Source organism: Daphnia magna, linkage group LG4 (assembly GCF_020631705.1).
Source record: "Daphnia magna isolate NIES linkage group LG4, ASM2063170v1.1, whole genome shotgun sequence".
NCBI classification, from domain to species: domain Eukaryota; kingdom Metazoa; phylum Arthropoda; class Branchiopoda; order Diplostraca; family Daphniidae; genus Daphnia; species Daphnia magna.
In genome coordinates this window covers 288,608-316,038 of record NC_059185.1, presented here as the reverse complement: position 1 = coordinate 316,038, position 27,431 = coordinate 288,608, and the positions used below count along the sequence as shown (strand labels likewise).

The 27,431-nt window shown below is 39.7% G+C and overlaps 1 protein-coding gene and 1 long non-coding RNA gene across 23 annotated transcripts; one reads left to right on the top strand and one right to left on the bottom strand.

Annotated features, from left to right (window-relative positions):
• Nucleotides 1–98: 98 nt before the first annotated feature.
• Nucleotides 99–1,686, top strand: LOC116935224 (larval cuticle protein 65Ag1). Its single transcript, XM_032942574.2, is given in 4 exon segments — nucleotides 99–968; nucleotides 1,057–1,184; nucleotides 1,253–1,467; nucleotides 1,470–1,686. Coding segments are annotated over 4 exon segments (615 nt in total). The 5' UTR covers nucleotides 99–770; the 3' UTR covers nucleotides 1,544–1,686.
• A 2,500-nt stretch (nucleotides 1,687–4,186) lies between these two features.
• On the bottom strand, nucleotides 4,187–22,585 carry LOC116921608. 22 transcript variants are annotated; one of them, XR_006645087.1, is made up of 15 exons: nucleotides 22,428–22,585; nucleotides 21,900–22,085; nucleotides 9,661–9,781; nucleotides 9,422–9,582; nucleotides 8,771–8,947; nucleotides 8,464–8,697; nucleotides 8,249–8,388; nucleotides 7,997–8,181; nucleotides 6,403–7,935; nucleotides 5,812–6,281; nucleotides 5,648–5,749; nucleotides 5,416–5,550; nucleotides 4,639–5,358; nucleotides 4,457–4,577; nucleotides 4,187–4,394 (listed from the first exon to the last, which is right to left on the bottom strand). It is a non-coding gene; the product is annotated as an uncharacterized LOC116921608 (long non-coding RNA). The 22 variants fall into 22 exon arrangements; XR_006645095.1 differs by having other exon boundaries at nucleotides 4,639–4,774; nucleotides 5,257–5,358; nucleotides 5,416–5,746; XR_006645086.1 differs by having other exon boundaries at nucleotides 5,636–5,746.
• Nucleotides 22,586–27,431: the final 4,846 nt, after the last annotated feature.

Genomic DNA, 27,431 nt, shown 5'->3' with positions numbered 1-27,431 from the left:
TTAAATTGACATTACAGGTGACCCTTCTGGAAAGAAGTTCTAAGATTGTACAAGATAAATTTGCCTTTCTCCGACGTACAAGTTTTCGGGGGGGAGAAAGTACAATGCAAATGATCCGTGATAAATAATCAAGATCAGCTCATGGAAAGCTGCCGTATTAACAGCCTCAGAGCAACACCTGTAAGGCGTTGAAATACAGGTATGAAAAATCAAATTGTTTTTAGTTGAGTTGACTCTTCACGGCGGAGAAAGCATAGTTTCTTTTTTTCTATTCGACGAGAGAAACTACAATGATGTCCCGATTGATAGAACCGCGTGATTCTTGGTAAAACGAGTTATCGTGGAAATCAGTGCCGGAAACAAATGTTCACGGGCAAATGGAATGAATTCAACAGCATATTTGGGTTTCTAGCTCTTCGGCTTGCTGTTATCGTTCCATTCATTACTAACTACGTACAAAACAAAATAACCGCTTAACTTAGCAAATGGGGATGGAGATCTTTGTTACGTTTATGATTTTGAAAGAAAAACAGGAGCTTCCAGTTGTTTGTATTTCAAATATGAATAATTCATGTTAAATTTCAGAAAATGCGTGGTAGCATTTACAATGTGGTTACCATATCTACTTCACCTAAATTCAGGTTGTCTGTTGTCGTCTATGTAATCAGTCAATGTATCATCAAGCCATAACTGTTCAGTGAACCAAACAGGATTTCAGCAGCTTCCAGTATTGGATTCTCCTACTTAAAAAAAAAAACAAAAAAAAACAAATGAAACAGGCTCGTAATGACGACATACAAATTCAAAGAGTGAAATTTGCATGCACTGGATGTAAAAACGAGTCAATCGGGAAATGGAATTATCAAAATAACTCTCTCTTTGTCCGGCTATATAAACTCGTCAAGAGGCTATCCAACAGTCATCAGTTCACCGAGTCATCATCACAAGTCAACAACATGAATAAGCTGGTAATTGAAAGCTTTGATTTTATAGTTTTACTTAATGTATTTTTTTAATCTTCTAAATCAATTTGTTGATAATAAAAAACAAAAATAGTTTTTCATTGCCGCCTTCCTGACTGTTGTTATCGCCGCTCCCCAAGGCAAAAAGGAAACCGAAGAGCCGCCAATCGTCGTCAATAGCCAGTCTGATGTCCGGAATCTTGATGGAAGCAGCCAATGGAGGTATACTGCGATCATTCATTTATTCTTTTTTTTATTCGATTTTAACGTTCCAATTTATGGTGGGTTAGCTACACACAATCTGATGGCACTACCCGAGAGGAAACTCAGGTCCAGAAGAAGATAAAGTCAATCTCTACCGACTCGTATGGCAAGCAAACGGTTAATGAAGAGATTGGCAACACCAACAAGGGATCGTCCTACTGGATCTCTCCTGAAGGCCAGAAGATCTCTTTGACCTGGGTTGCTGACGAAGGTGGATTCCAGCCAAAAGGTGATCACTTACCGTTGCACCAGTTCATGTTTTCACACTGCCCGTTGCCCCCGCACTTCCCTATCAGCGCACTGGACTCGGCTATTAAGTAATGGAATCGAATTTTTAAGTTTGGTTACGCTTGAAAGTTACCCAAGATTATCGTATCTCATTGTTATTCATCATATATGTCTGTGTAATTCATTGCTGGGAAACTATATTACATGGACTTGTTGTGTCAGTGTTAGAATACTGTGTGTTGACATATGTTTTACTGCCTGTCCTACGTGATTGGAGCAGCAATGTGCTTAACTGACCTGAGGAGATGAAACAACGATCCCAAACTGTTGCGCCATCTAGCAGTCAAGATTCAAACCTTTAGGAAACCTCCCGGAGTTAAATTTTCGGTTGCTGGTTGTTGATTATTTTCAGCAAAAAAAAAATATAAATGGCTCTAAACAAGGTGCTGAAAAAAGGGAGTAATTTGGCGCTCCTAACCCTATTACAGATGAAGAAAAAAACAGGTATGTTAGATCAGTCGGTTAGAGCGTAGTTCTCACAACGCGGAGGTCAAGAGTTCGATGCTCATGCTCTTAAAATAAATTATTTTCATAAATTTGGAATAAAATCCATAGAATTGAAAAACAACTTCGTCTGCTATGCCTGCAATGGCGGACTAAACGTTACAACAGCCTTTGCTTTGTTAATTTTGTGCATTTTATCGTTGTTTTTGTGAATTCCAGCCTCAAGTAAGTTGAAAATGACAATAACTATAAAGCTGGCATTATTTTTTAGCTTAATAGTTGGAAAAAGTTAGATGGCAGCTTGTTAACAAGGCATAGTAAAGTTTGGCTTAGTTGGCAACCAAGAAAAAGTACTCGTGTTCTTGTTGAATTTAATCTTTAGTTTCAGTTTTACTTTAAACATCTCTTTATTCCTCTACAGAGTATGGAATACAAGTATGAATGATTGGTAATTTTACCATGGGAGCATTGCTTTTAAATTAGTCCCTCACAACAGATTGTCAATTGACTCGAAAGGGTTTAGTAGCCTGTTTTAAAACCCAAGCTCACTGGGTGTTCTCTAATTATTAAAGACATCTGATAGTTGCATGTTTACGTGGAGAAGGACTATTGGAATTAGCAATATTTTTCACCTTTTAATTCCCCGTATGAATAATCTGTAGTAGACTTTCCCTCTAGATTTTCAGAATCTTTATTCAATTAAAATAGCTCAAAAACACGATCGTTCGTTAAATGTTAGTGTTATAAGTAGATTGCCAATGGAAAAATGACCGATTACCATGTGTGAATTGTTTTTTTTTCCTTCAGCTAATTTTATTTCTTTTCTTTTTTTGTAAGAGTTTATCAGTGACGGTGACCATGATAATGCTATTGTTCTTTCGTCTGATTTCTTTCCTTTTTTTCTTATACAGATTGAAACTGACAAAGAAATGAGTTCTGTTCTTCGCCTCATTTTTGCCTCATCGTCATCAAACTGATCGTCCTCGCCTCGCCGTCTTCGCCTCGCCGTCTTCGCCTCGCCGTCTTCGCCTCGCCGTCTTCGCCTCGCCGTCCTCGCCTCGCCGTCTTCGCCTCGCCGTCTTCGCCTCGCCATCCTCGCCTCGCCGTCTTCGCCTCGCCGTCTTCGCCTCGCCGTCTTCGCCTCGCCGTCCTCGCCTCGCCGTCTTCGCCTCGCCGTCTTCGCCTCGCCGTCCTCGCCTCGCCGTCTTCGCTTTGCCGTCTTCACTTTGCCGTCTTCGCCTTGCCGTCTTCAAGTTGATCGTCTTTGCCTCGCCGTCTTCGACTCATGGTCTTCAAGCTCATGGTCTTTGTCTCAATGTCATCGAGCTCATCGTCTTTGCTCGCGCTCGTCTTCTCCTCATCGCCGTCATCGTGGAAACTCGCGTTTTTGGTAGTTTGTTTTGTTATGTTTTTTATTGTTGTATAGTGTATGTTTAAAGTTAACCCGTTGGCTGCCACCCATTTTGCTCCCCTTTTTTTTTTAGTTGTAGGGACCGGCGGCGCTGTTCTGCCTCATGGTTGATCACCCATGGGGTGGGGCAGTCGCCTTGCGCCTTAGGGCGCCGTAGGCAATGCACCAGTAGGGACTTCCCCTTGTCGATGCGATGGTGGAGTACCTGGGGTGTGCATTCCCGTAAAGGTCTCCATCGTCAAGTCAGCTTTCATCGGATCCCTCTGAAACGATGCGTAGTAACTGTAGGAGAACAACCTACGGGTTGTAATGGCTTGGCAGCCAACGGGTTAACTTAAGTGTTTGTGTATTTATGCATGTATGTTTTGTATTTATTGTATAACATGTGTTGTATGTATTGAATAACATGTCATGTAAAACAGTGGTGGAATTGTGGGTGGAGGTGGGAAAATACAAAACCAATTCCATTTTTATCTTTGTGTATTAATTTTTGTATTTAAGAAGAAACCAATATCAAGATAGACCAACTAAGATCATAATTTAGTTATCTATAGGCAACAAGTACTTAATGCAGAATTAAAATTTTCAGAACTTAGATCGTTTAGTTATCTATAAGTACTTAACGCAGAACTAAGATTTTCAATTCAAATTCTCCACATCGATAGCCATTATCCTACCACAGCAAACTCAAATATTCCAAATATAAACTTGAAGTAATTTTGTCAAATTTAATCAAAGTTTTGCATATTGCTCTGTTCACACATTTCAGCAACTCTTAACATATGCTTTCTCACTAGTAAGCAAAAATAGCTTCTCAAACTTTTAAATTCCAATATAATTCAATTTCACCATCGAAGCAGGAAAACAAAGTTAAACATTCTAGATTGTGTTAATAGCCTGTAAATTAGATTCTTGCTCTTGGAATGCTGCTTTCTGAAACTTCACTAACGAACCAAGGAGTGTCCTGCAACAACAGCTACCATGCCAGACTTCCAATGATAAGTGTGGGAATAAAATGGTTGGTCCTGGCAAATAGACAAAATAACGAAGAGTTGAGGTGTTAATGATGCTTTCTTTCCTTTCTTACCAATCCCTGTTTTCACAAATCAACAAATGGTGACAAATCAAGTCCCAAACAAGGAGTGTCCTGCAACAACAGCTACGATCCAACAATTCCAAAGGTAAGTGTGGGAATAAAATTGTTGATCCTGGAAAATAGATAAAATAACAAGAATTGAGGTATTAATGATGCTTTCTTCCCATACTTACCAATCCCTGTTTTTCCACCTCGACCAACAGATGACAAAACCAGTCCCAAATTGACACTCTACTTGTATGTTGAGCCGTTGAGTGCAAAAATGGTAAGTCCCTTCTCACTTTTGTCGAAATCCGCAAAAAGCGACATCTCATAGAATTTAATGGAAGTTACATATAATAATCAAAATTGAACGCTAATTCCGAAAATACTAATAGTTTTCTCATAAGAAAAGTCATTTTAAAAATAATTGTAACAAAATTATTCTTAGCGAGACAATTTAGTTCTTCTGTTTTCAATGATTATTTCAAAAAATATTGAGCCGATGCAATAACAAGTTTAATTTTCGTGATTCACGTTCAATTTTGAATCGAATTCACGTGCTTTAAACGCATTCTTGATTTTAGCAAAAATTGGAAAAGTAGGAAGGATTCCCATAGCCTTCCCATTTTTGTCAAAATCTGCAAATAATGATATTTCTAAGAATATGATGAAAATCACAAATTATACTCAAAATTAAATGCCAAGTTGGGGTAACTGATTAATTTCCTTGTCAAATCAGTGTTTTTTTTTTTATATAATGAATAATTGTAATGTAGCACGCTAGCGCTGTAACGTACTGGCGCACCAACCTAGTTAACCTGTAACGTTTAGAGGTGGTTTGATTTTAAGGCGGTTAGCCGTGATAACATCAGACGATGACCGGTCTGCCAGGTCCTGGTCATATGCAGTTTCTAGATAAAGTTTAATACGTGTACCAACACATCGGCACGATTGATCATGATCCATACCTTCGCAAGACAACCGAAGTATTACGGGAACACCGAGCATGGATTTGTAACCGTAATTATTCCTTGGCTACTCTTCTTTTGAGTAAACATAAAAAACAAGTCCTGGTGTCCCGAGCCTTTCAAGGTAGCTCATATCTAAATGGGCAAAATATAGAAATTGTTGGTTTAAATATGGGTAATGAATATGCCAATAATTGAGTAGATCCATGGCGTTAATTACAACTTAGCATACACGACATCATGCTCGCTAATATGAAAAGCGAGATTTAATAAGTTCTAGTATCGCGGACTTCGAACTATTTTCCAGTTCATTCTCATTCCATAATAAGGTCTTCTTAGAAAAAAGAGAGAAATTGCAACACGTTATAAAATCAAGCATTTGTCCAAGTGATTTACCTTCTTCTCCCATCCAAACTTGGGTACTGTACCACTTATTACAGTGGTCGTCGTAATTACCTATTCACGTGGACAGTGGGACTTAAGAAAATAGAATGGCTAGTCCTACGCTCTGATTTCAAACAGGTGACTATCAAAGGCAGACTTTTTCCAGATGTTCGGTCATGACACAGCGGTGATGGCCTTTGAAATGTAACCTGACACTCCAGAGTTCAATTCCTGCTCAATTCAGATTTCCTTGCCCTTCGTACTGCCCTACCATTCCAAAGTCCATTCTACCGACATCCTTTGTACGAATAGACATACAACAGTAAACTAAACTGCGTATATTTTCTACTACTTATAAATTTCTTTCAAGAACTGTAAAGTAGTTGTGTCAATTGTTACTCAGTACAACGGGATCGCAAAGGCCTAAATGAGCCAACAATTCTGCAGGTAAAGCGTAGGACTTACTAGAAAAATGTGTGGCCCTGTCGGAAATGCCGGGATCGAAAAGGAAGGATAGGTCGCGATTTGTGGCAATGGCAACAAAATAGAGCGAACAATTAATACTCAAAAGAATTCGTCAATTAAGTTAAATTCCGTAGTTACCTTCAGCAAATTTTTGATGATACGCAGCTGACATTAAAGAGGGACATTGAAACCAACACAAAACCACGGCAGATCCATTCTTCTATCTCAATCCCAGACTAGAAAACAAGAAGCCTACAGAAACATTTAAAATATAGAAGGCAATTGATTAACATAACATCGATTTACATATCATTATTCAACTGAGATCAGTCATTGTACTTGACGGTAACTGTGACCAGCCAAGGAGAAACCCTTTTCAGACGTTTTCTGAATAATGCATCGCCACGATCACAACTGATTTGTTAAGTAACGCAAAACTAAAATTTAAAAATCCAGTTTCAACTGCCATAGATTGCCATTGCGCTACCAAAAAAATGGTGAACGTGGTTGACGTTCATAAAAAATAAAGCCATCGTATTAATAAGATCAACTTCGTAAAGTTATGCTTCTCTCGTGTTCTAGAAATTCTATCATTTCATCTGATAAAAACAAATAAATAAATAGTTGACTACATTCTTTTGACGCATCTGGCGAAAATCACAAAGTCAGATGGCATTTGAACGCGGCCAACTGGTGGACCAGGCAAAAAGGTCAACGAAAATATAAAAACTGACTATACATAGGGCAATCAGCTTATTAGCGCAGTATTTCTTCAGTGTCATTTGGTCTCGACCCCCAAAAAAAGAAACGTGCCCAGCTGTCACGTACGCTTCGATTAAGGGATGTTACACTTTTGTAAACTGGCTAGTTTAAAATCTATCCGGTGGTAAACAGCACGTGTCCCAAAAGCCTTAACGAGTGACATGTAAATGCTCACGTAGGCTCATTCAACTTATCAGGGACAAACAGCTCCATCAGCAGCCCATCTTCCGAGTCCGGACAAGTATAAAAGGCAGTGAAAATGGACCGAAGAGCATATCATTTAGCTGTCTGATTTCCAGAGCTAATACTCCGACGCAACAATGGCTTCTTTCAAGCTCACTCTTCTCCTCAGCATCGTGGCTTTTGTCAGCGCTTACTCTCAAGCGGTAAGATTTAAAATATTTTATCATCTTTCTCGTACTTACTCATATAAGAATTATTGGCCATATTGGATTGGGCATAATAGCCCGGAACAACTGTGACCACGGTTACTACTAGCGTTACTACCGTCTCGATGGACGATGAAAACCAGTCCGGCCTGCTCAGCTCTAGCGACCGCAGCATCATCCGCAAGACTTGGGATCAGGCCAAGAGGGACGGTGATGTCGCTCCTAAGGTTCTTTTCCGGTACGAGTCATTTGTCCTTTTCATTTTCTCCGCTGCTAGAAAATCTGACGTAGCGTGATTGTTATTTTAGCTTCGTCAAGGCTCACCCAGAGTACCAGAAGAAGTTCAGCAAATTCGCCAATGTTCCCCAAGCCGAGATGATGACCAACGGTAACTTCCTGGCTCAGGCCTACACCATCTTGGCCGGTTTGAACGTCGTCATTCAGTCCCTGTCCAGCCAGGAGCTGATGGCCGGTCAGCTGAACGCTCTCGGTGGTGCCCATCAACCTCGCGGAGTTACCCCTGCCATGTTTGAGGTTCGACTTCATTTTAGTTATCAACTTGATTTGTCATTTCAGTTCACCATTTTGATTTCCGAAATGTTTTCTTTTTGCTTTCGCTAAACAAAAGGAATTCGGTGTCATCCTTGAACAAGTGCTCGAAGAGGAGCTCGGAAACACTTTCAGCAATGAGGCCAGACAAGCCTGGAAGAACGGAATCACCGCTCTGGTCGTGGGCGTCTCTAAGACTCTGAAGTGAGTAGCATACCTTTTTCAAAAAAACATAAACATTACGACAGCCCTTCAATTCGAAACTGTGAATCAATTTTAGAAACCCTGAAGATTTGGTCGACCCTCAAACTAAGCTGAGCCCTCACCAAATCCGCGATGTCCAAAGGAGCTGGGAAAACATGCGTGCTGGCCGCAATTCCATGGTCACTTCCATCTTCGTCAAGTGAGTCATTGATCACAGAATCTAAACCGATAAATACGATCAGGTGTTCGACGAGAGACTTGTATTAATATTATTATTCATTTTTTAATTTTTTACCTTTATCTACGAAAAGCCTCTTCAAGGAGACTCCTCGCATCCAGAAATATTTCGCCAAATTCGCTAACGTCCCTGTCGAATCATTGAAAAGCAACGGAGACTTCAATAAGCAAGTGGCCCTCGTCGCTGATCGTCTGGACGCCATGATCTCGGCTATGGGTGACAAACTGCAACTTTTGGGCAACATCAACTACATGAGGTACACCCACATGGAACGTGGAATTCCTCGCGGACCTTGGGAGGTGAGTAATAAATCACAACGCATCCGTTACCGTTAAGCAAACCGTGATTGCAAACATCTAAATACTTGCATTTTTTTCAGGATTTCGGCCGCCTCTTGATCGAATTTTTGGCTGCTAAGGGAGTCTCCTCCGACGATTTGGATTCGTGGAAGGGAACATTGTCCGTCTTCCTTAATGGTATCGCACCTAAGAATTAGAACTTGTTTCCACAGGTTACTAATCACGGGTAACTCTTCTTCGCCCTGAAAGGATGAAGAAAAATAAATTTGTTTCATGGCTTAATTTGGTTGTTTTGAGAAATGGTGCACCAAAAATACAACCAAAATGAATTGGCAACACTTAGATCGAGTTCTATTCATTTGTTTTACCCGGATTTTTTACTGTTAAACCATAAAGCTGAACGTCTAAAACATGGCATTTAAGGGTCGACCTTAGGCCCACTGACTTCTGAGTAGAGGCAGCCAACCTCATCTCCAGGCCAGATAATGTATTCGAAAGGCTACAAGAATTTCGGTCTTTTTATGTCAACCAAAAATGTTGCATTGCACATTAGACGTGATAGCAAACATTAAAATGCACGTTTCAAGAGGATTGCAACAACCAGCAGTTCAAAAACACGGTTTAAAGCTTCATTCCTCAGTTACTGATTCCTCGAAGAATGTAAATCTAATAGCAAACGACCCAATCAGATGGCAAACACTTGATCTCAGATTCACCTGCGATATCAACCGTTTTCGTGACAGTCGTCGAGTTCAAGTATCGACGCCACCACTCGCGGCAGTGGAAATCGAGATGTATGCCAATAACATCCTAGCTGCTGATGGAGTTGCTGAGAAGCGGCTACGAGGACCGATAGCAAAAGAAAAACGAATTCCATCTAACATTTTTAAAGGAATAACAGTTAAAGGATGAATTATTTAGGCTCTCATTTCATTACACGTGGTCTTTCTGTTACCTCTTTTGTTTTGCCCAGATTCGAAGGAACATTCACGTTGCTCTTTTATCACGGAGGTAACAGGATGACACCAGCAAATCTATAATTGGCCGTATCCTAAAACAGGGTCTCGCACCGCCACCTGAACAAATATACAACAACAAAACAAACCGCAGATATATGCAAATCTGAATAACACTATGCCCGAAAAATGACACTTTATTTTTTTATTGTTTTAATCAATTTTCCTTATCTCGTTATTCTACCACCTTGTTGCCACCACACTCGTCCATCAAAGACGTCTCGTTTTTACACAATACAATTAAAAGAATAAGATTACAGAGTCTTTTCAATGCGGATGGGATGATTCATATTTGCCACGGGCTTCAGAATGCTCGCAACTACAATTCAAATTCGCCTGAATCCAAATGCATTTCTTTTGTCGGCGTGCAACAGCACCAACGCGACTGGTAACTTGCACGTGAATAGGCTATTACCCCGACACATTGGAAGATGACCATAACAATCCAAAGCAACACAACAGAATGCAAGTTGCGGTTCTTATGAACGATGGTATGCAAATGAGCATAAACAAGCGGCCATGTGTTAGACACGAGTTTTCCTTTTACCCGTAAACAACGTAAGGGACCAATATGCAGCGCCACAAGTACATTTGTTAACGACAGGTGAAACGAGCAGTAAAACGCCTCAAGCTGATTTCACGTCGTGACGAGGGCGATGAACTCGGATTATGGCGGAACACGATAAACAAATATTACGTTACGCTTTCTAGCCTTAACTAATAAATCTTCCTCTGATAGGACCGTTCAATACAATAACCAAGAAGCAATGTGGTTGATAGCATTCGAATGATTGGCCTTCCAATAAATGCGAATTACGGAACACGACAGAGCTCAAATAGAAAATAACAACAAAGAATTCGCTGTTCGAAAAAAACAAAACAGGTTGGATGATTCGATTATTGAGTTTCAGTTATTGGCTATTCAGCACGAAATGATGGCCGATAACTTGAGGTAAACGTACGCTTTTCAGCCATTAAATCGCAATTCATTTGAATCAATTTCACGTTTTCCTAATTCAAACCAAATCGACACGCGCTTCTTTAACTCATCACTAGATGGCTTGTTTAAAATGACGAAAATAAAGACAAACTCTTCGGACAGATGGCGTTTGTCAACGCAAAATTTCAAAATAAGCCAGCCTCGTTCCAATCGAGTGCAAATGACTAAAGTGTGTCGCCTAATTACCAAAGTCAACACAAACTCGCACACACGACACCCGCGCACAGTTAGCCCCCGACGACCCACAAAATGGCCGCCATTCAATCCCTCTTCCAAACATTTGGTAAACATCAATGAAAACGTGCCACTCTCTCCATTGTCTGTGCTGTCAGAAATTGATCAGCCTCGTTTGCTCCGTTAACAAGCCTCGCCTGAAATAAATTAGAAACAAACTGGCTAAAATTTAAAATCCCCCTTTTCCCCTAACCATCTTGAAGAAAACAAGCCAAGAAAGCTATCAGTACATTAACTAGCACGTAGTCCCAACATGCCCCCTCATAAACTGCAATCTATTCACCAAAAATAATAATAATTTAATATTTTTAAAAAAAGACAGAAAATGCGTATTTGACATAATGAGCCCCACCCCGGCGGACATTATACGCGTGCCCATTTCTTCGCTGGCGGACATCCATTAAAAATTAAAAACGAATAAAAATTAAAGAAAAAAAAAAAAGAGCCTCGAGGATTGAGTTAATAACAGCCCGCGTGATCGAATCCAACGGGTCCGTCCAAATGGATTTCATCATCGGGGCTTGTAAAAGCCGCCGAAACTCCACTAGAAAAGAAAAAGAAAATGTCCGAAATTGCGGGGGTCGTAAAAAACGGCACGAAACAACATGAGCCAAAAAAACAAAAAAAAGAACCACATCCAAATGGACTTGTTTCTCAACTGACGACACATTCGTGCGGCGCGCTCTTAATATCATAATAAACAAAAAAAAACAAAAATGAACGGGCGCATAGGAAAATAAGACGAAAACGACGTCTCATATTTTTACGATCGTCCACAAATAAGATGACGTGATTACACGCGTCATGACCGAGTTTTCATCTCTTCGTTAGACAATGCCCCCCTTTTCTTTTCTTTTTCTTTTCGTCCAATTATTTCACTACAACTACTCCACAAAGCCAAAAATATCAAATTAAATTTTTATTAGTTTGCCCGAGTGCGCACTTTAGCCGCTGGACCACATTCACAACGTGATGTGGCGCTGACCAACCAGCTTTTAATAAATCCATCCCTTGTATGCAGAAATGAAACATTCTTTGTGCATAGCGCGAGACGGATTATCAAAAGTTCAAAAGGTCAGACCCGATAGGGCCATATAGACATGAGCGCAAAAAGTCAAAACAAAAATACGAAAAAAAAAAAAAAGATATGAACAATTTTCGTTTTGTTTTTATAGTCACCCAAAGATGAAGAAAAACGATCGCCGTCCTTTATACTACGGGGAATGGACATGGGACTACGGGAAAGGATAAGTTGTTGTGTCGCCGACAGGCGCGGCAGTCCAAGCGGCAGGCGGCGACGACACATCAGATGATGATCAAGAGCGCTGACTAGCTCTTTAGTATTGGGAATATAAAACGATAAGGCAAAAGAAAATTGTTTAAAGGGAAAAAAACACATTTTTAAGTCGCCGCAGATGCTTCTCTTTTTTTCTTTACCTGTAGGAACTACGATACTGTCCTCCCTTTTTATTATTATTATTATAGTATAACAAAAAAAAAAAAAGGAAAAGTTTCCTTCATTTGATCCTCCAAGGGATTTCATCGTTCTCTCTCTCTCTCCCATCTTGGCGCTTTGATTTTTTTATTTTTTTGATGGTTTTATGACGGCAGATTCTTAAAGAGTTTCCTCTTCTGTAATAATAATAATAATATTGCAATGGAGAGAGAGGGAGGGCGTTTCACAATTTCCGACACACAATAACACACCGATGATTTTCGTCTTCTTCATCATTCGTTTTGTCTCTCATAATAATTCCCATCCCCCTTTTTTATTTCAATTTGACCTTTTCCCCCCCATTTTCGAAAATCCATCTTCAGATGATCCCAATGATTTGAGCTATGACACAAGGCCAGCTCCTGTTAAACACAGTCGTTATAAAAGAAAGAAATAAAAGAAGGGAGTCAAAGTGTTGAAATATCTATTTTTATCTAACCGCCCCGCCCTCGTAAACTTACGTACAAGACCCTTTTTCTTTCTGTTTTTGGAGGTGGGGGGGGGATGAACTTGGTGTGATGGAAGGCAACAACATCCCCCCCGACTGGTAATGGAGCACCTAATTGACGTTAAAAAAAAGAAACTATCCATTTCCAAATTTGACTAAGTTGAGTGGGTATTGCGACTGTCTGTTTGTGTGAGCCGGATGAGAAAGTGAGTCTCGTTTCTTTCGGACGTTACAGATGTTTCCGCCCATCTCTCTCCTACCAAAAGGAAACACACGCAAGACAAGAACGAATAGATCCTTAGTCAAACAGTGAAGGCACTTAAAAGAAAATGAAATTAAAAAAAAAAAAAAGGAAGTGAAATAAGTTTCCGGTATGCAAAACACCCCCAATCTCATTTTAAATTCAATCACAAGGCCTTACAAATCATTTCCCCGCCATTTTGAAAATTTGCCTTTCGCTAGCGAATGATGGATCGTATGATACAATGCCTTGTCTTACCCCCCCCCCTTTTTTTTTCTATCTCGGTACATCATCTCTATCTCAAATCGTAGCGTTACAATATGCTTCAGAAAATGTTAAATCCATTTCCCGAGTTCTCTCTCTCTCTCTCTTCACGATGTATAAAGAGAGTCTGGGGAAAACGAGCTGTCGTAAACAAAACAAAAAAATAGAGGGGAGCAGATGATGAGTTGGATAACAAGTTCAATTTACAATATATAAGCAATGCATAGCTAATATCTCGCATGTCCCAATTCCATTGGCTGGAAAGGGGGAAAACATCTTGTTTTGTTTTTCATCTCCTCTTAATGTAAGAAAATGCAGACAGTGATGGACGCCCAGCAGCTGTGACCGACAACAACATCGAACCGAGTCCCACACACACACAAATTTGAATGATACAACAGAAAGTTCATTTTCAAACTTCCACGAAAAGCAAAAGCTTTCAAGAAAATAAATCGTAGCTGCTTGCCGTTAAACCAACCTTGTTTCACATTGGCCTCTTTCGCTAAGTGGGTCTTTAACTAGTTTGAATTCCCCCCAACCCCCACATCCCTACACATCATTTTAAAAGAAATCTCTTCCTTCCTTCCTTCTGTCTTCCGCACTCGACTGCCGCCACACCATCCGGCCTTTGTGACGTCAAAGGCGGAAGCGTCTATTTTAAAAAAACCAACAGCTCTCGTTGGCATCATCAAGTCTTGCGGCGACATTGCGAGACGACACATTCCACGGCCGCAATGCTAAAGGCGGGCCAACGAATAACGCACACGACTCATTTGCATTTTACAACACAAGAGGAATTTCATAGCAACAAGCTGCTGATACCCACAATACATTTTTTTTTCTTCTTCTTCTTGGCGGCGGTGAGATGACACGCAAGCCGCCAAAAAGAAAAAAATCCATTAGTAGCGACGAATTGGTCTGTTGATATGCGCCCTGTGTACATTTTGATCGTTTTTTTGGCAGATCGCGTTGTCTGTCGATATGGAAATGAGCCCTTGGAGAATTTTCAACTCGCCCCTCTTTTCATCGACAATAAAAAAAACTTTTTTTTTATTACACAGCCAAAATGCGCGTACTTTTTTTTAAATGGATATACGAGGATGCAGAAGCGTACAACATCGGGGACCAATTGGAATCCCATAGGTCTACTTTCGATTTGAATTTGTGAATCTTCTTTTTTTCTTTTTCGGCTGCGAATCACAAAGAAATCATTAGCGCAATTTCACGTTTGGACCGACAACAACAACACGGGCGGCCGATAGAAAAACTGAAGATGGTAAGAATTAAAAAAAAGAAAATAAAAGCTCGAAAAACACGCGCGAAATAAACACATGAAATATTCAAAAAATCAAACAAAAACAGAAAAAAAAACGATGACGGTGGTCCTGACGTTTTACAACCGGGCCAAGTTTGACACGTCAACGACGTTCTACACAAATGTAGCTAATAGCTTATAACATTTTGAAATAATACATCATCATTTTAAAAGCAAGGAAAAGGTGAGCAGGGATGGCTTTTGAAATACATACAAGGCGAAAGAGAAAAATGATTAGCATTCGACAGCGATATGTGCGCAGCGGCTTTTTCTTTCTTTTTCCCCCTGTCATCAAAGTGTCATCACCTGTCCCCCCCTTCTTTTGGAGGCCAATGACATCATTCCCTTCTTCGTCCTAATAGTGACATCATAATTGAACCACCTGTCGGGAGTCCAAACATATCGACACAACACACTCCCCCCCTCTCCACTTTTTTAAATAAAAAAAAAAAAACTTTTCAAAATTCAGCGGCGTTTCTTTCACACACACACACACACGCAAAACAGACGGTAAAAAAAATGTTGCAAAGAAGAAAACAAAACAAAAAAATTCTTGCGGGGATTATTTTTTTGAAAAGACGCAATGATCGTGTGGGAGGAGCTTGCCATTCTCATTATGAATAAAGCCATATGGGGATAGCGGCGCAAAGTTAAAAGGTGGGAGGAGTCAGCAGTCAAACAAAACGGGCAAGACGGTACGGGATATCGACAAGGAGGGTTGGGCAATTTTTACAAGAAAAAGAAATTCATCATTTTTTTAAAGGTGTGTTTGTTTCCAAAGAATTCAACCCCCCCCCCTCAAAAAAATAAATAAAAGAGAAATGGATTATTATTTTTTCTTTAACATTCACTAAACAGAAACCCTGGACCTCCCACAGATGTCGATTTCGTGTGACATTTCTAGCCCCCCTCCGTTTTTTTGTGTTTTCGTTTGAATCATCCCGTCCTTTAACTCAATTCAAAAAATAAAAAAAAATGGGCATAGGGAAAGCGAGATAAGACATCATTCAATCAAATAAAAATATAAGAAGAATGCCTTATTCGTCTCGCCCATATTATGTAGATAAAAGGTGTACCCATGTGTGTACATCATCATATCCATAAGAGCATTAGATGATATGGCCCAATAAATCATCAGGCCCCGTGTAAGGTTATTACGTGTCCGGCGGCGACATGACTGCAACAATTTCTTTCTTTTCTACTCGAACCCACCGTCAAGGGCCAATGTGCAATCGAAACGCCTATTCTTCAGAAACAAGTGCAAATCGGAACAGCAAAATCCGGTTCAATTTACGCCCACATCGTTTAGCTTTTCCTCTTGTTTCCGAGGATTCAAATTTTTTTTCAATGAAAAAATGCCGCCCAGGGATCAAAAACAAAACAATTATCGGAAAAGACATTCCACCTAACGTCAGGAAGAATTCCGAAGCCATCGGGCCAAAGGAGAGGATGACGTCACAAGAGAAAGAGACCCAACAGCGAATGAAAAAAGGGATCACTTCTGATGTTGTTTTTTTTCTGCGGCCGCTGGTTCATCATGACCATCATCACATACACCCATCCTCGTCGTTCGTTAATTTCTCTTTTCTCTCACCATCTTGGCTCTCCTATATTCCAAGTGTTTCTTTCATTTTTTATTTTATTTATTTATAGTACCAGCAGAAACGCAATAGTCTGACGCTACGAATAAATAATAAAGACAACCAAGCAGAGTTATTGCGCTCCGGGATGTTTACGACGCAAACGGGCGCGTCCATCATTTCATCTACTTTTGGGCATATCATAGACTGACATCACAAATGACATTTTTTTTTTTTAAATTTACATATTTTATTATTAGCCAAGGATTATTTAGAAATTAGTTAACGCTCCGGGCTAACTTTTTTATTTTCATATAAAAAATGTCTTCATCAAATTTCCAAACTGAAATTCCGCAACAAATTAAATTCAAATTTTAAAAAAACATTTTTTTTTACTCATCGACAAAGAAATTTAAAAAAATTGAAATCAAAGTTGAATTGTTAAGATATGCCAAAAAATGTTTCACCAGGTAAAAAAAAAAAATTAAAAATGAATAGTACGCGTCCAGCGAATAGACGCTAATGGATTTGTGAAGAACTCGATACATTCCATCACATTTCCCAGGCGAGCAAAAAAAAATAGAGGGGTCGGATTGATTTTTTAAAAAACAAAAAACGATGAAATGCATAAAGAAGGTGACCATTTTCGCACGTCCGACTCGGTTAAAAAAATTCAAAAGTCGGCGTGTGTAGACAATAACGAAACAATAGGCGGACAGTGCAATTTTCCATATTGGTCCCAATAAAAAAAAAATCAAATTTTCTTTAAACTATTTCCCGAATCTAAGGCGGCACACAAAATACAAACGTGAAATTATTCAGTTCTAGATACGGACGATGATATCATGAAACACTCGTGAGCTATTGCTGTAGCCATCATGACATTGAATTTGTATTTTTTTAAATGCGGTTAAAACAAGTCAAATGTGGTCTAGACTTCGCCATCAGTCCGCTAAATTCAATGTTTCAACTCTTTTCTACACACAAATAAAAAAAAATAAATGCCAATACTTTGATAATCCGCACCGACAACAGGATGAGCCTTTAAGAAAAGAACTTTTTTGAGGCTAGCCAAGTTAACAAAAATATTCTTAAAAAATCCAAAGTTTTTTTCTTCAGTCAACTCGTCAAGCGCCTGAATTTTGAGTTTTTAATCCGTTTTGCCGCCCCATTCTATTTATTTTTTGCTCTCCAAGGAGAAAAGAATGTCTGAAGAAGGGAAACAATGTCCCTGCAAAGTCGGACAGAAACATATCCAGCCTCCGTTTTTTTTAATATTTTTGCCTCGACTTTTTGGCTGGACGATAGCGCAAGTCGCCGCCATTCTTGAACCAAAAAAAAAAAAAAAAATGTCTAGTCTCCTTTTATTTTCATTTCACTTATTTAAAAAAAAAAATAAAATAGAAGAGAAGGGCGTGCCCAATAAACGCGCAACGGCTGGCTGATTTCCGTAGAAGAAAAAGGTTAGAATAATCGATTGATTGCCTAATAATAACGTGTCATTTTCACGATATTTTTATTTGTTTTCTCTTTATCGTTCAGCAGACAAATAAAATAAAAAAGCCTAAACCACATAACAACAAAATCTCCCGTTTTCTCCAATAACGCAAAGAGTTACGGAAGTACGCACCACTGGACATCACATCCGTTTTTTTTTTCTTTTTGTTGCCTCAATCCTCAAAAAAACAAAAAAAAACAAAACAAGCAAGAGATAAAAAGAAAACATTTCGTTTTCTCGAAAGAAATCGAAACATCCAATTGTTTAGCTGATCCAGCGTGACCATTGTTGCTGTGACCAAGTTGTCCGGTAAGAATTGAAACAAAAAACACGGTGTGCACAACTGGTTCGACAAAACAGAGGTAGACACCATCATAAACAATCAAAGCGTGGCAAAGGCTGTACCGGAGGAGACAACGGATCGAATCCCAAAGTCCAACAAGACGAGTCGGCACACAGTTTCCCACCGATCAATATTGAACTGCAACCTCTTTTTTCTTTTTCTTTTTCTTTTTCTTCTTCTTCTTTTCTTTCTAGCCGTGCCCAATGTTTGTGTTATCGCAGTGCACGTCTCTTTTTCCCAGCATAAAAACATGCCGCAAAGTGTCGGTAGCCGTGAAAGATTGACAGGTCACACAGACACAACTGGTTGGGCTTTTTAAAAAGAAATTCTATTCGCGTGGAGAATAAAACAAGAGAGAACGAATTGTGTTGTTGTAGTGTGTGTGTGTGTGTGTGTGTGTAGACAAAAAGAAGCGGGTCGGCTCGCGCCCGTGACTAATTTCGTTTCAACAGCTTTGATAAAGCCAACAAAAACTCTTGTAGAACTGTCAAAAAACATTTGAATTCTCTTGCGTTCATTTAGACTCGTTTCCCATAAATTAGGTACCGCAACATCAGGCAATCAACAGGTGCACTTGAATCAAAACTCGTATTTCTTATCAATTTCTATTTCATCCGCAAAAGATTTTTTTTTTTGGATGGGACCTACGTCAAATTCTCAAACTAATCAAATAGAAATCGATCCTACTTTTTACCTTGGGAACCAAAAAATAAACAACCCAAAATTGAGTTAAGCCCCAATTCATTTTTTTCTTTCTTCAGTAGTTTATTACACAAGTCAGAACCCCCTTATATAGACATAATCCAAGCCCATCCAACATCTATATTGGATATTTCTAGACACACTACCCGTCTCAAGAAAACTTGAGTTCACACGCTCTTCGTCGATTGGTGCCCTCCCAACTCAAACCATATCACAAACATTTCCCTTCATTTTTTAACTCCATAGAATGAAAGAAAAAAAAGGAGGCGGAGTGCTGTTCCATACACAACACGTAAACACGAGGAGCCCGTTTTTTCCCCTCCTCTTTCGGACTGTTGTCGGTTTTTGCGGCTGAGGCGGCGGCTTTCGGGCACAGACACAAGTTGTAACCGACTGCATCGAAGTAAATAGTACGACTTAAAGAAAGTCCCTCTCTCTCTCTCTTATGACCGAACGCTTTGATGGGAGCAAGAACAACATGCCAACCACTAAACAAGATACGGGAAAACGAAAGAAGGGGACAGTGCACACACCCACCATATCTAACGTGAGAAGAAGGAAAATTGAAGAAGAAGCTGTCAAACAAGAGCTGCACGCTCGGCCTTGTTTGGCTACGCTCTGAAACATTTTTTTCTTTCTTTTTCTTTTTACGACAGACTCGATGCGGTTTTCTCTTCAAACTCTGCTGTACGGATTGGAAGGAAAGAAGAAAAAAGGGAGGCACAATATTGTGCGCATCATTTCAAACCGTGCCCTTGTTTTTACCCCCTCAATCGATACGCTCACAAGAGAAACAACCGACACAAAGAGAGTTTAACCTAATAAAATTGAGATAAAAAAAAAGATGGGAAAACACTCGAAAGTTCCCGAAATTGTCAAAGCGCGTCCACTGGATCCGATAGCCCCATATCGATATGAATTTCATCCCCACAAACAGAAGGTTAAAGTTCTACACTAGGCCATGGGAAATGGCGCTAAATTTTTGAATCTTCAAAACAGAAAAAAGAAAAAGAAATTGAGTGTTTATGGTCTTGCGAGCCGTGGGAAACGTATGTTAAATAAGGAGCCCTGCAGTCATGAATATTTCAAAGAGATGCTGAGCTACCACATCTCGTATCGAGAAATGTTTAGTGCGCTCTAAAAGCAAATGCTTTTTTTTTTTCGAATTAAGACAATCAAAACCAACACTTTTCGACGTTTATCTCTGACTAAACGTCTTGCGCAACTGCGTGAGTAGCTTCTTTCGAAAGAAGGGGGGCGGGTTGCGGCGGTATTAAACACACAAAGTAGTTGTTGCGCAAGTATGCTACAAGAAAAATAACAAATGATGAAACAGATAGACACGCAGAAACAACAAAGTTGAAGAGACTCGAAGAGTCCATCGAGTGTCCGCACACTTGAACAAATAAAATACGAAGATACCAGAGTGTGTATGCTACTTGAACAACTTTCGGGAAATGGTTTTTTTTTTTTAAAGATGGGAGTATATAACACCCTCTTCAGCAGCAACCAGAAATGAATGCCGACATGACCCCGACTCTCTTATGTACATATTGTGGGGGGAAAAGAGTGAGGGGATAAGATGATGCATACGTCACCTTTTAACCTTTTGTCGGCACTTTGCCGACATGAAAAAAATGCCTCATTACTAAATGAATAATCTAAAATTCAAAAATAAAATGTTTTGCTTCTCACAAAATTGTTTAATTCAAAAAAAAAAAATTTTGTCAAATCAGGGAATCGAACATCAGAACTTCGCAAAAAAAAAAAATGTATATAATTAAAGGCGCCTGAACACTTGAACATCCATTACGAGACTCTGCTAGAGGCACATGTCTCTCTTTTGTTTCCAACTAAAACGTAGTTGCTCTTTTGCTGCCTAAAAAAACACGCATCGCAATTAAGACAAGTAAAGACTTGAGTAGAAAAGACAAGAGCAAAAAGAGACAGCTGCAACCGGCGCACGGCGCCAAATCCACCCGTCTCCCCAAAAAAAATCCGGACAGAGGAAACAGACTTCTATTTGTCCTAACCCCCCTCTACTGCCCAATGGGGGAAAGTAATGCTCTATATATATGTACATATCTCACATCTAATTTATATATCTGATGACAATCTCTCCCCTTCTATGTTGTACTATAGCTATTTGCCTCTTTTTTTTTTAGCTTGACTCTGCGCTATGTGGGCGAATTAGATCAAATCTCGATTTTTCCTAGACTCATCAAGATGCTGAAAGCACAAGCCCGTCGCCAAGAAACAGAAGGAACACAAAAGAACTTACGAGTATATCATCTGATGACGCCAAAAAAAAATGTTCAAGATAAACATCAATATAGCCTATGAATATCAAATGAAACCAGCTCGAAAGAGAGGGGAAGGGGGGTAAAGATGGCTGCTGTGTGACCCAACTGATTGGTCCCGCTGTCGTTTAACTCCTTATTCTTTATTTTTTTTCTACCATTTTACTTCCATGTGACGTTATGGCCGTGTTCCTACAAGAAAGGGAGGGCACAGTGCGCAAGGCCCCCTTTTTACACGCACAGATAAGGATCGAGCTTTGATTGGCTGCGCTAGCCCTTGGCCCAGCAAAACTGTTAGCGCATGGGGGAGGGAGTAGTGAAATAAAAAGCTTTTGAATAATATGGCCGTGCACCCACGTCGGGCAAAAATGGTAGTAAATAGTAGAGCTTTAATGAGCTACACAAAGAGGGGTGGAAAAAGAGAGAAACTGATTGTGAGGGAAACACGAACGACGCTCGCACAGTTTTGGTTGATATCTCCAATGGCCAATCTGGCGTAATGGCCGGGCGATGTGTCTATCATGTCAAAAAGCAAAGCTGCGTTGTCATTGACGCGTTTAATTTACGACACACTGTTTAGCTTTGTTTCCACATCCACAAGCAGTTTCTTTTTATCTATGGCCAGGCTTTGTCCACCCATCGTGTAATGTCACCCTACTAGATAGTGCATTAAATGAGGAGAGTTTACTGCAGTATTAGATGGCAATAGACTAAGGGTACGAACAGATAGATGTAGATATTATATAGTGTGTACATACAGTAGGGTGGCTGCTGAGCAGTCGCAAATGTCTGCGAGAGGATATCGTCGACGACCAAAGCCATTATTCATGGTCTGTGTGTGTGTGGGTGGCTGGAAATCTACGGGGTGTCCCGTCCGACACATAAAACAGTTTGGGCTTTTCGCGCCTTGTCCAAATTTTTTGGTCTCAAATGTTGTTGACCTGCTGTGCAAATCAGAAAAAAGGAAATCGAATGAGCTGGAAATAATTCAAGTCAAATCGGTTAAGGATGATTATGCAATTTATGGATAAACTGAGTTACGAAGGAATGAACCAGCAGCCCAACTAGTGAATTCAGACATTTGATATAATTACTTTTAGAGAATGCAAAAAGTATTTCTTGAGTAACATGTTATCTGTAATGAGAAGCATGTTCAAGGTCGTCCAACTTTTTGGGGCTCACTCCTCCAGCCAATGGACCACAAAAATGTAGGACCCTTTCTATCATTGTGTCTCCCACAGCAAAAAAAAAAAAGTTAAAGAAGAGAGAAAAAAAACCACCATTACCTCTGGAATGTGGAGCCAAGCCCACCAACATTCTGGGAGTTTTATAACAGAACACACCAAATTGAAAACCGAACGCCACGAGGAACTGACGCACAATGATTATTCTTTACTGTCTTTTGTTTCGAGAATGATGCATCTGCTCAACTTCCGATTAGTAGCTTTCGACGTTGCAATATTTCGCGTAATTAGTTTAAGATGTAATTTTTAATTAGTAATTAAATAAAAATCAACAAAGAATTCCAGAAAATTTCACGAATTTAAACGATAAAACAGGAACAAATTTATCGGTTTTTTTAAATCTGAGAATAAAGTAATCAATCAAAATCAACAATTTTTGCCAATTTGCCAATTTTTCAGTTTTGATTTGATTTCTTTTGAAATCGAAGGTATTCGTGGAATTTCTTTGTTCCGGAAACCGGATACTCGCCAACGTATTTCATTTTCACCTCACACACACACACACACAGACATTTTCTTAGAAAATAGTTCTGCTCTCTTTTCATTTGTTTCTCCGACATTTCTTCAACTTAAAGAAAAAGAAAAGAACTTCTAAGTCTAATAGAGATTGTGAAAGGTCATCCATCATTCCATCGATGAGGAGACACGTATGTGGTCAATTGCGCTCGGAATGCAGCCATCCAGCATCCGCACAGCTCACACACAGTTCATTTTTGACATGACTACTCGACTTCGATCGTATGGGTGCTCAAAAAACACCCACCAAGTCGAAATGTGATTAATCAAATGGCCCGGAAAAAAGAAAACAAAAAAAAGGGAGATTGACACGAGCGTAGATTTTTCTATACCTTTAATTTTCTTTTCGTATAGGTAGTAGTACAGTAGGTATCTCGAGTAACACACACAAAAAAAAAGAAGGAGGAGATATGCCCCCGTGGATCTATATACCCCGAAAGAAAAAAAAAATTCTTTTAGACTCCAACACACACAAAAAAGAAGTTGAAGATAGAAAGGTCATCATCGGGTCGGCGGATTAACTCGCGCCCCAATGTTTCCTGATCTCTTCCAGCAGAGAGACCCTCTTCTATTCTTGCAAACCTTTTTTTCTTTCTTTCTTTTTGATTCTCTCAACACGCTAATCCAATCAAACGCTTCTGCTTGTGTTTTCATATTTCCCCTTTTTTGCCCCATCAAACAAGTTAAAAAAATTATTTTCAAAAAAGAGTAGATAGAGGTATATTGACCTCTAGGCCTTCATAGAGTGTCTCTATCTTTTCTCTAGATCTGTATATGTGTGTATACAGATGAGCGAAAAGCCGAGTGACATTGATGGATGGTACCTGTCACAATATAATCCACCCACTCCAGTCAGAAAGAAGAAATTTTCTTTCTGCTGTTTTGTTTTCCCTTAAAAATCAGTCCATTTTTGATTCGATCTTCAATTTGCTAGCAGGGCAAACATTGCTGCCATAAATAGCCGAATAAAATTGTTTTAACGAGCCCCCCACATTGTGCCACGTAATGAAGTCGTATCCGGATATCCAGGTGTGCGTCCGTGTGTTCATTCCTGCCCAACACAACGTGAAATGTAAAAGAGAAAAAAAACATCTTCAACTGGCAGGATTCTATACAGCTCTTTCTTGCTAGAAGTGAGAACGTTGAAGGCTCTATTGTAACATGTGTGTAGATCCCCGTTGAGACTTTTATTGCTCAATTTGAGGCCTCCCAAAAAGCTCACGTCTATATAACCTCACCCTTCCTATGCGGGGGTCGAAACCCCTCAACATTTATAAGTTAACCAATATATATCACGTCGACATGTCGAATACTCACAGCCGGATAGAACCAAAGCTCTATAAGGCCTTGTGTTACATAGCAGTTCACCTTTTTAATACATCCTAGAGGGCTTTACGCACAGGGTTGTATAGCAAAGAATTCTTCTTTTTTTTTTTTTTTTTAAAGGTGTGTGTGTGTGTGTGGCAGGGAAAGGGAGGGCTTATACACAGCCGTCTATATAGACATCAGTCTGGCAAATTAGCGGCCCCAATGACTCGTTCGCCTGTTTATATACGTTGCTGCCCTAATATAAGAGAGCTAATATCAAAGAGTCTCGAATGTGTTGGTTCGCCTTCATTATCCAATGAAAGCACCTATATAGCTGGGCAGCTTAGCTCTCACTGCGTGTACGACGCAGCAGCTCTTGTCGCCTGTAATGCCCATCATTTTAAATCATGGTCTTAACCGACAAAAGGCTGATCCAAGCAGTATATATATATTAGTTATATATACGTGGCCGTGCCTATTGGAGGCTATATATCGTGTTAATATCGCCCTAAAATCCCCCAAAAAAGCCAATATTCCCTTAGTTTAGCATCAGATCCCACCTTTTTTTTTCAGCTAATAAATTATAAGACCGGTGGTTAAAAATCAGTTAAATAGCAAAGGTGGATTTGACTGTTCAAAAATAAAAAATGTCCAACAATTCGAAGGCTGTTGACAATAACATTTGAGGATCAAAAGAGCGAAAACATCCGTGCCAAAAACGTGTGTCTATTCTCTGACTCTTTTCTGTATATATATTTACATCTATGTGAATACAGTAAAAACCCTCCCCCCTTTTGTATCGATACACTTTCGAATGCTCTTTTTATCAAATTGGTTAAGGGCTCTGTTATGTGTATTTGGTGAAACATTGTTGTGAGCATACAGACATGTTTTGGAAGGTTCTTTTTTTTTTACTGGTCTATATGTCAGTCATGGGTGCCCACAACTGACCAGTCCTCCCCCACAACGTTCCAGGGTGGCCTTTTCTTCTTCCTTCTAGGCTCAAATAGTTCTGAATTTTTACAAAAGCCTTTTCTTTTTTTCTTTTTTTTTCAACTCTGCTCCAGACAGATATATGGGGGGTATTGAGAGCAAAAAGTCGAGAGTTTATATATCTGTATGTGCTCGTTTAGACTCGGTGGTAGGCCACAGAGGGGGGTTTTGTAATAGTCACCTTATGGTCAACGCTCTGCTCGTCTCTCTATTTTCGTTCTTCTTTTCATGTACAACAACTTTATATAGCACGCCTCTCTTGTGTATGTATGCCATTTTAAATTTCAAAGCCCCAAACATTTTTTGGCCGGTCAAACTGCTGTCAATGATGTAGCAACGATGAAAGTCAACTGAGTGGCCTTCTGGTCTACATGTAGCCAACATGATAATCAGCCTCCTCAATTCCATTGAATGTTTCGTCTATTGACACGTCTCAATTCTTTTTCTTAACGAAATTGTTTGACAATAGTTTTGGTATGTAGAACAGCTGGACCGAGCATTTCTATAATGAAATGCTATCGCATTTTCTGTATAAATTATTGGGAGCCTTGAAGGTATATAAGATAAGCCATCAGGTTAAATATCGTCATCATCTTTATGGGTGTATATATTAGAAGAACCATCAAATTTTTGGAGCTCTGTGATTGTGGTGAACCGAAATGATCAGCGTGTGTGTGTGTGTGGTCCAGCATCGCTGACACACCTTCATTTGAACTGGCGAAGGCCCACAGGCCAGCTAGCCAACACTTTTATGAATATATTGCTTCTTTATGTATATGTACATGTCCTGATGGATAGTCGGGCAAGAAGTCGATGATGCAGCTATTTACGACAGCAGCTAAAAGAAGAAGAAACTTTTCGCTAGTTTGATGATATTCCGAGTTCTTTCAACATCATGCGCATGGACCATTGACCTCCCACCATGTCGCTGCTCTATTGGGTTATTTTTATGACATTTGTCTCTTTCGTTTGGGTGCCTCCTGTACACCATCATGCCCCAAAAAGTCAGAGCTATACACATTGTGACAGGGCGACACATTGCTCGTGCTTGCACAGCGCCAGTCCTCACCTTTCCCAAGCCTTTTTGTTCAATTCTTTTTCTTTTTTTCAAGAACCCTATACGATGTATACATGTATACCCCTACAACCTTCCCTCCTCTAAGAAAAGGGGGGGACCTAAAAGTAATAGGTTTATCTGAGAGAGAGAGTTCACCTGGCTATCTCGGCGGGAGCTGACCATCCGGCCTCGTTTAAACTCCAAGTTTTTTCTTTTTTTGCAGTACATTATAAGAGAACTTGGAGAAATAAATAGTTCGTGTTCCGGTCTGCCACACACGCGCTAGTCCAACCAATTGGCCCCTCATCATTTATCCATCAGAACCCCATGAAGATGAACAATATCGTATAAGAAATGGGTATATGTATATACATACAGAAAGAGAAGCTTTAAGGCTTTCCAAAATGTTCGTCTTTACACGGGTGGACAACGACTTGTGTGACACCTTGTAAGCCCCCTTTATAGCTTATTATATGCATAAAAGAAGTATCAGTCTGGCCCACCTTTCTTTATTTTTTAGTATCCCTGTTATGTGAAAATCCTCGATAGTCCATCAATCGCAGAGAGTCCAATGCAATTTGATATTTTTTACAGGGACGAGGTTCAACCAACACTAAACAAGAGTTTGAACCAATTGAAAATAACATTTAACAATTTGACCAGGTGCTCATGGACATTTACCCACATAATGTGTTGGTCTAGTCCCAGAACTATCTCTTAATCGCACGTTAAATGGTTTTCAAAACAGACATTATACGCTTTGCTAAATGTCCCATTATAGCCTACCTATATCTCCTTTCCCATTTATTTTTTTAAAAGAAAAAGGAAATATGGGCTAAAAATGCTCGCCAAAATCTATATACATCTTCACCATGCCAGGTATTATTATTATTACTCGTCGTTTAACGGTTGGGTCGTACGTCGTTATGTCTATCCGTTTTCTTTCTTTCCAAACTAATCGCATCTCTGCTAGTCCCGTCGTCAACACAGTATAAACTCTCCATGTATAGATGCTGGACATTAAAGAGGACTGCCAGCCACCACCCTGGCCGACAGCATTAAAATACACGGAGTCAAAACACACTTTAGCTGGCCAGCAGTGTGTCAGCTGTCCAGAAAAAAGCAAAAAAACAAAAAAGAGGGACTAACTTTGAGTTGCTGTCTTTTTATTT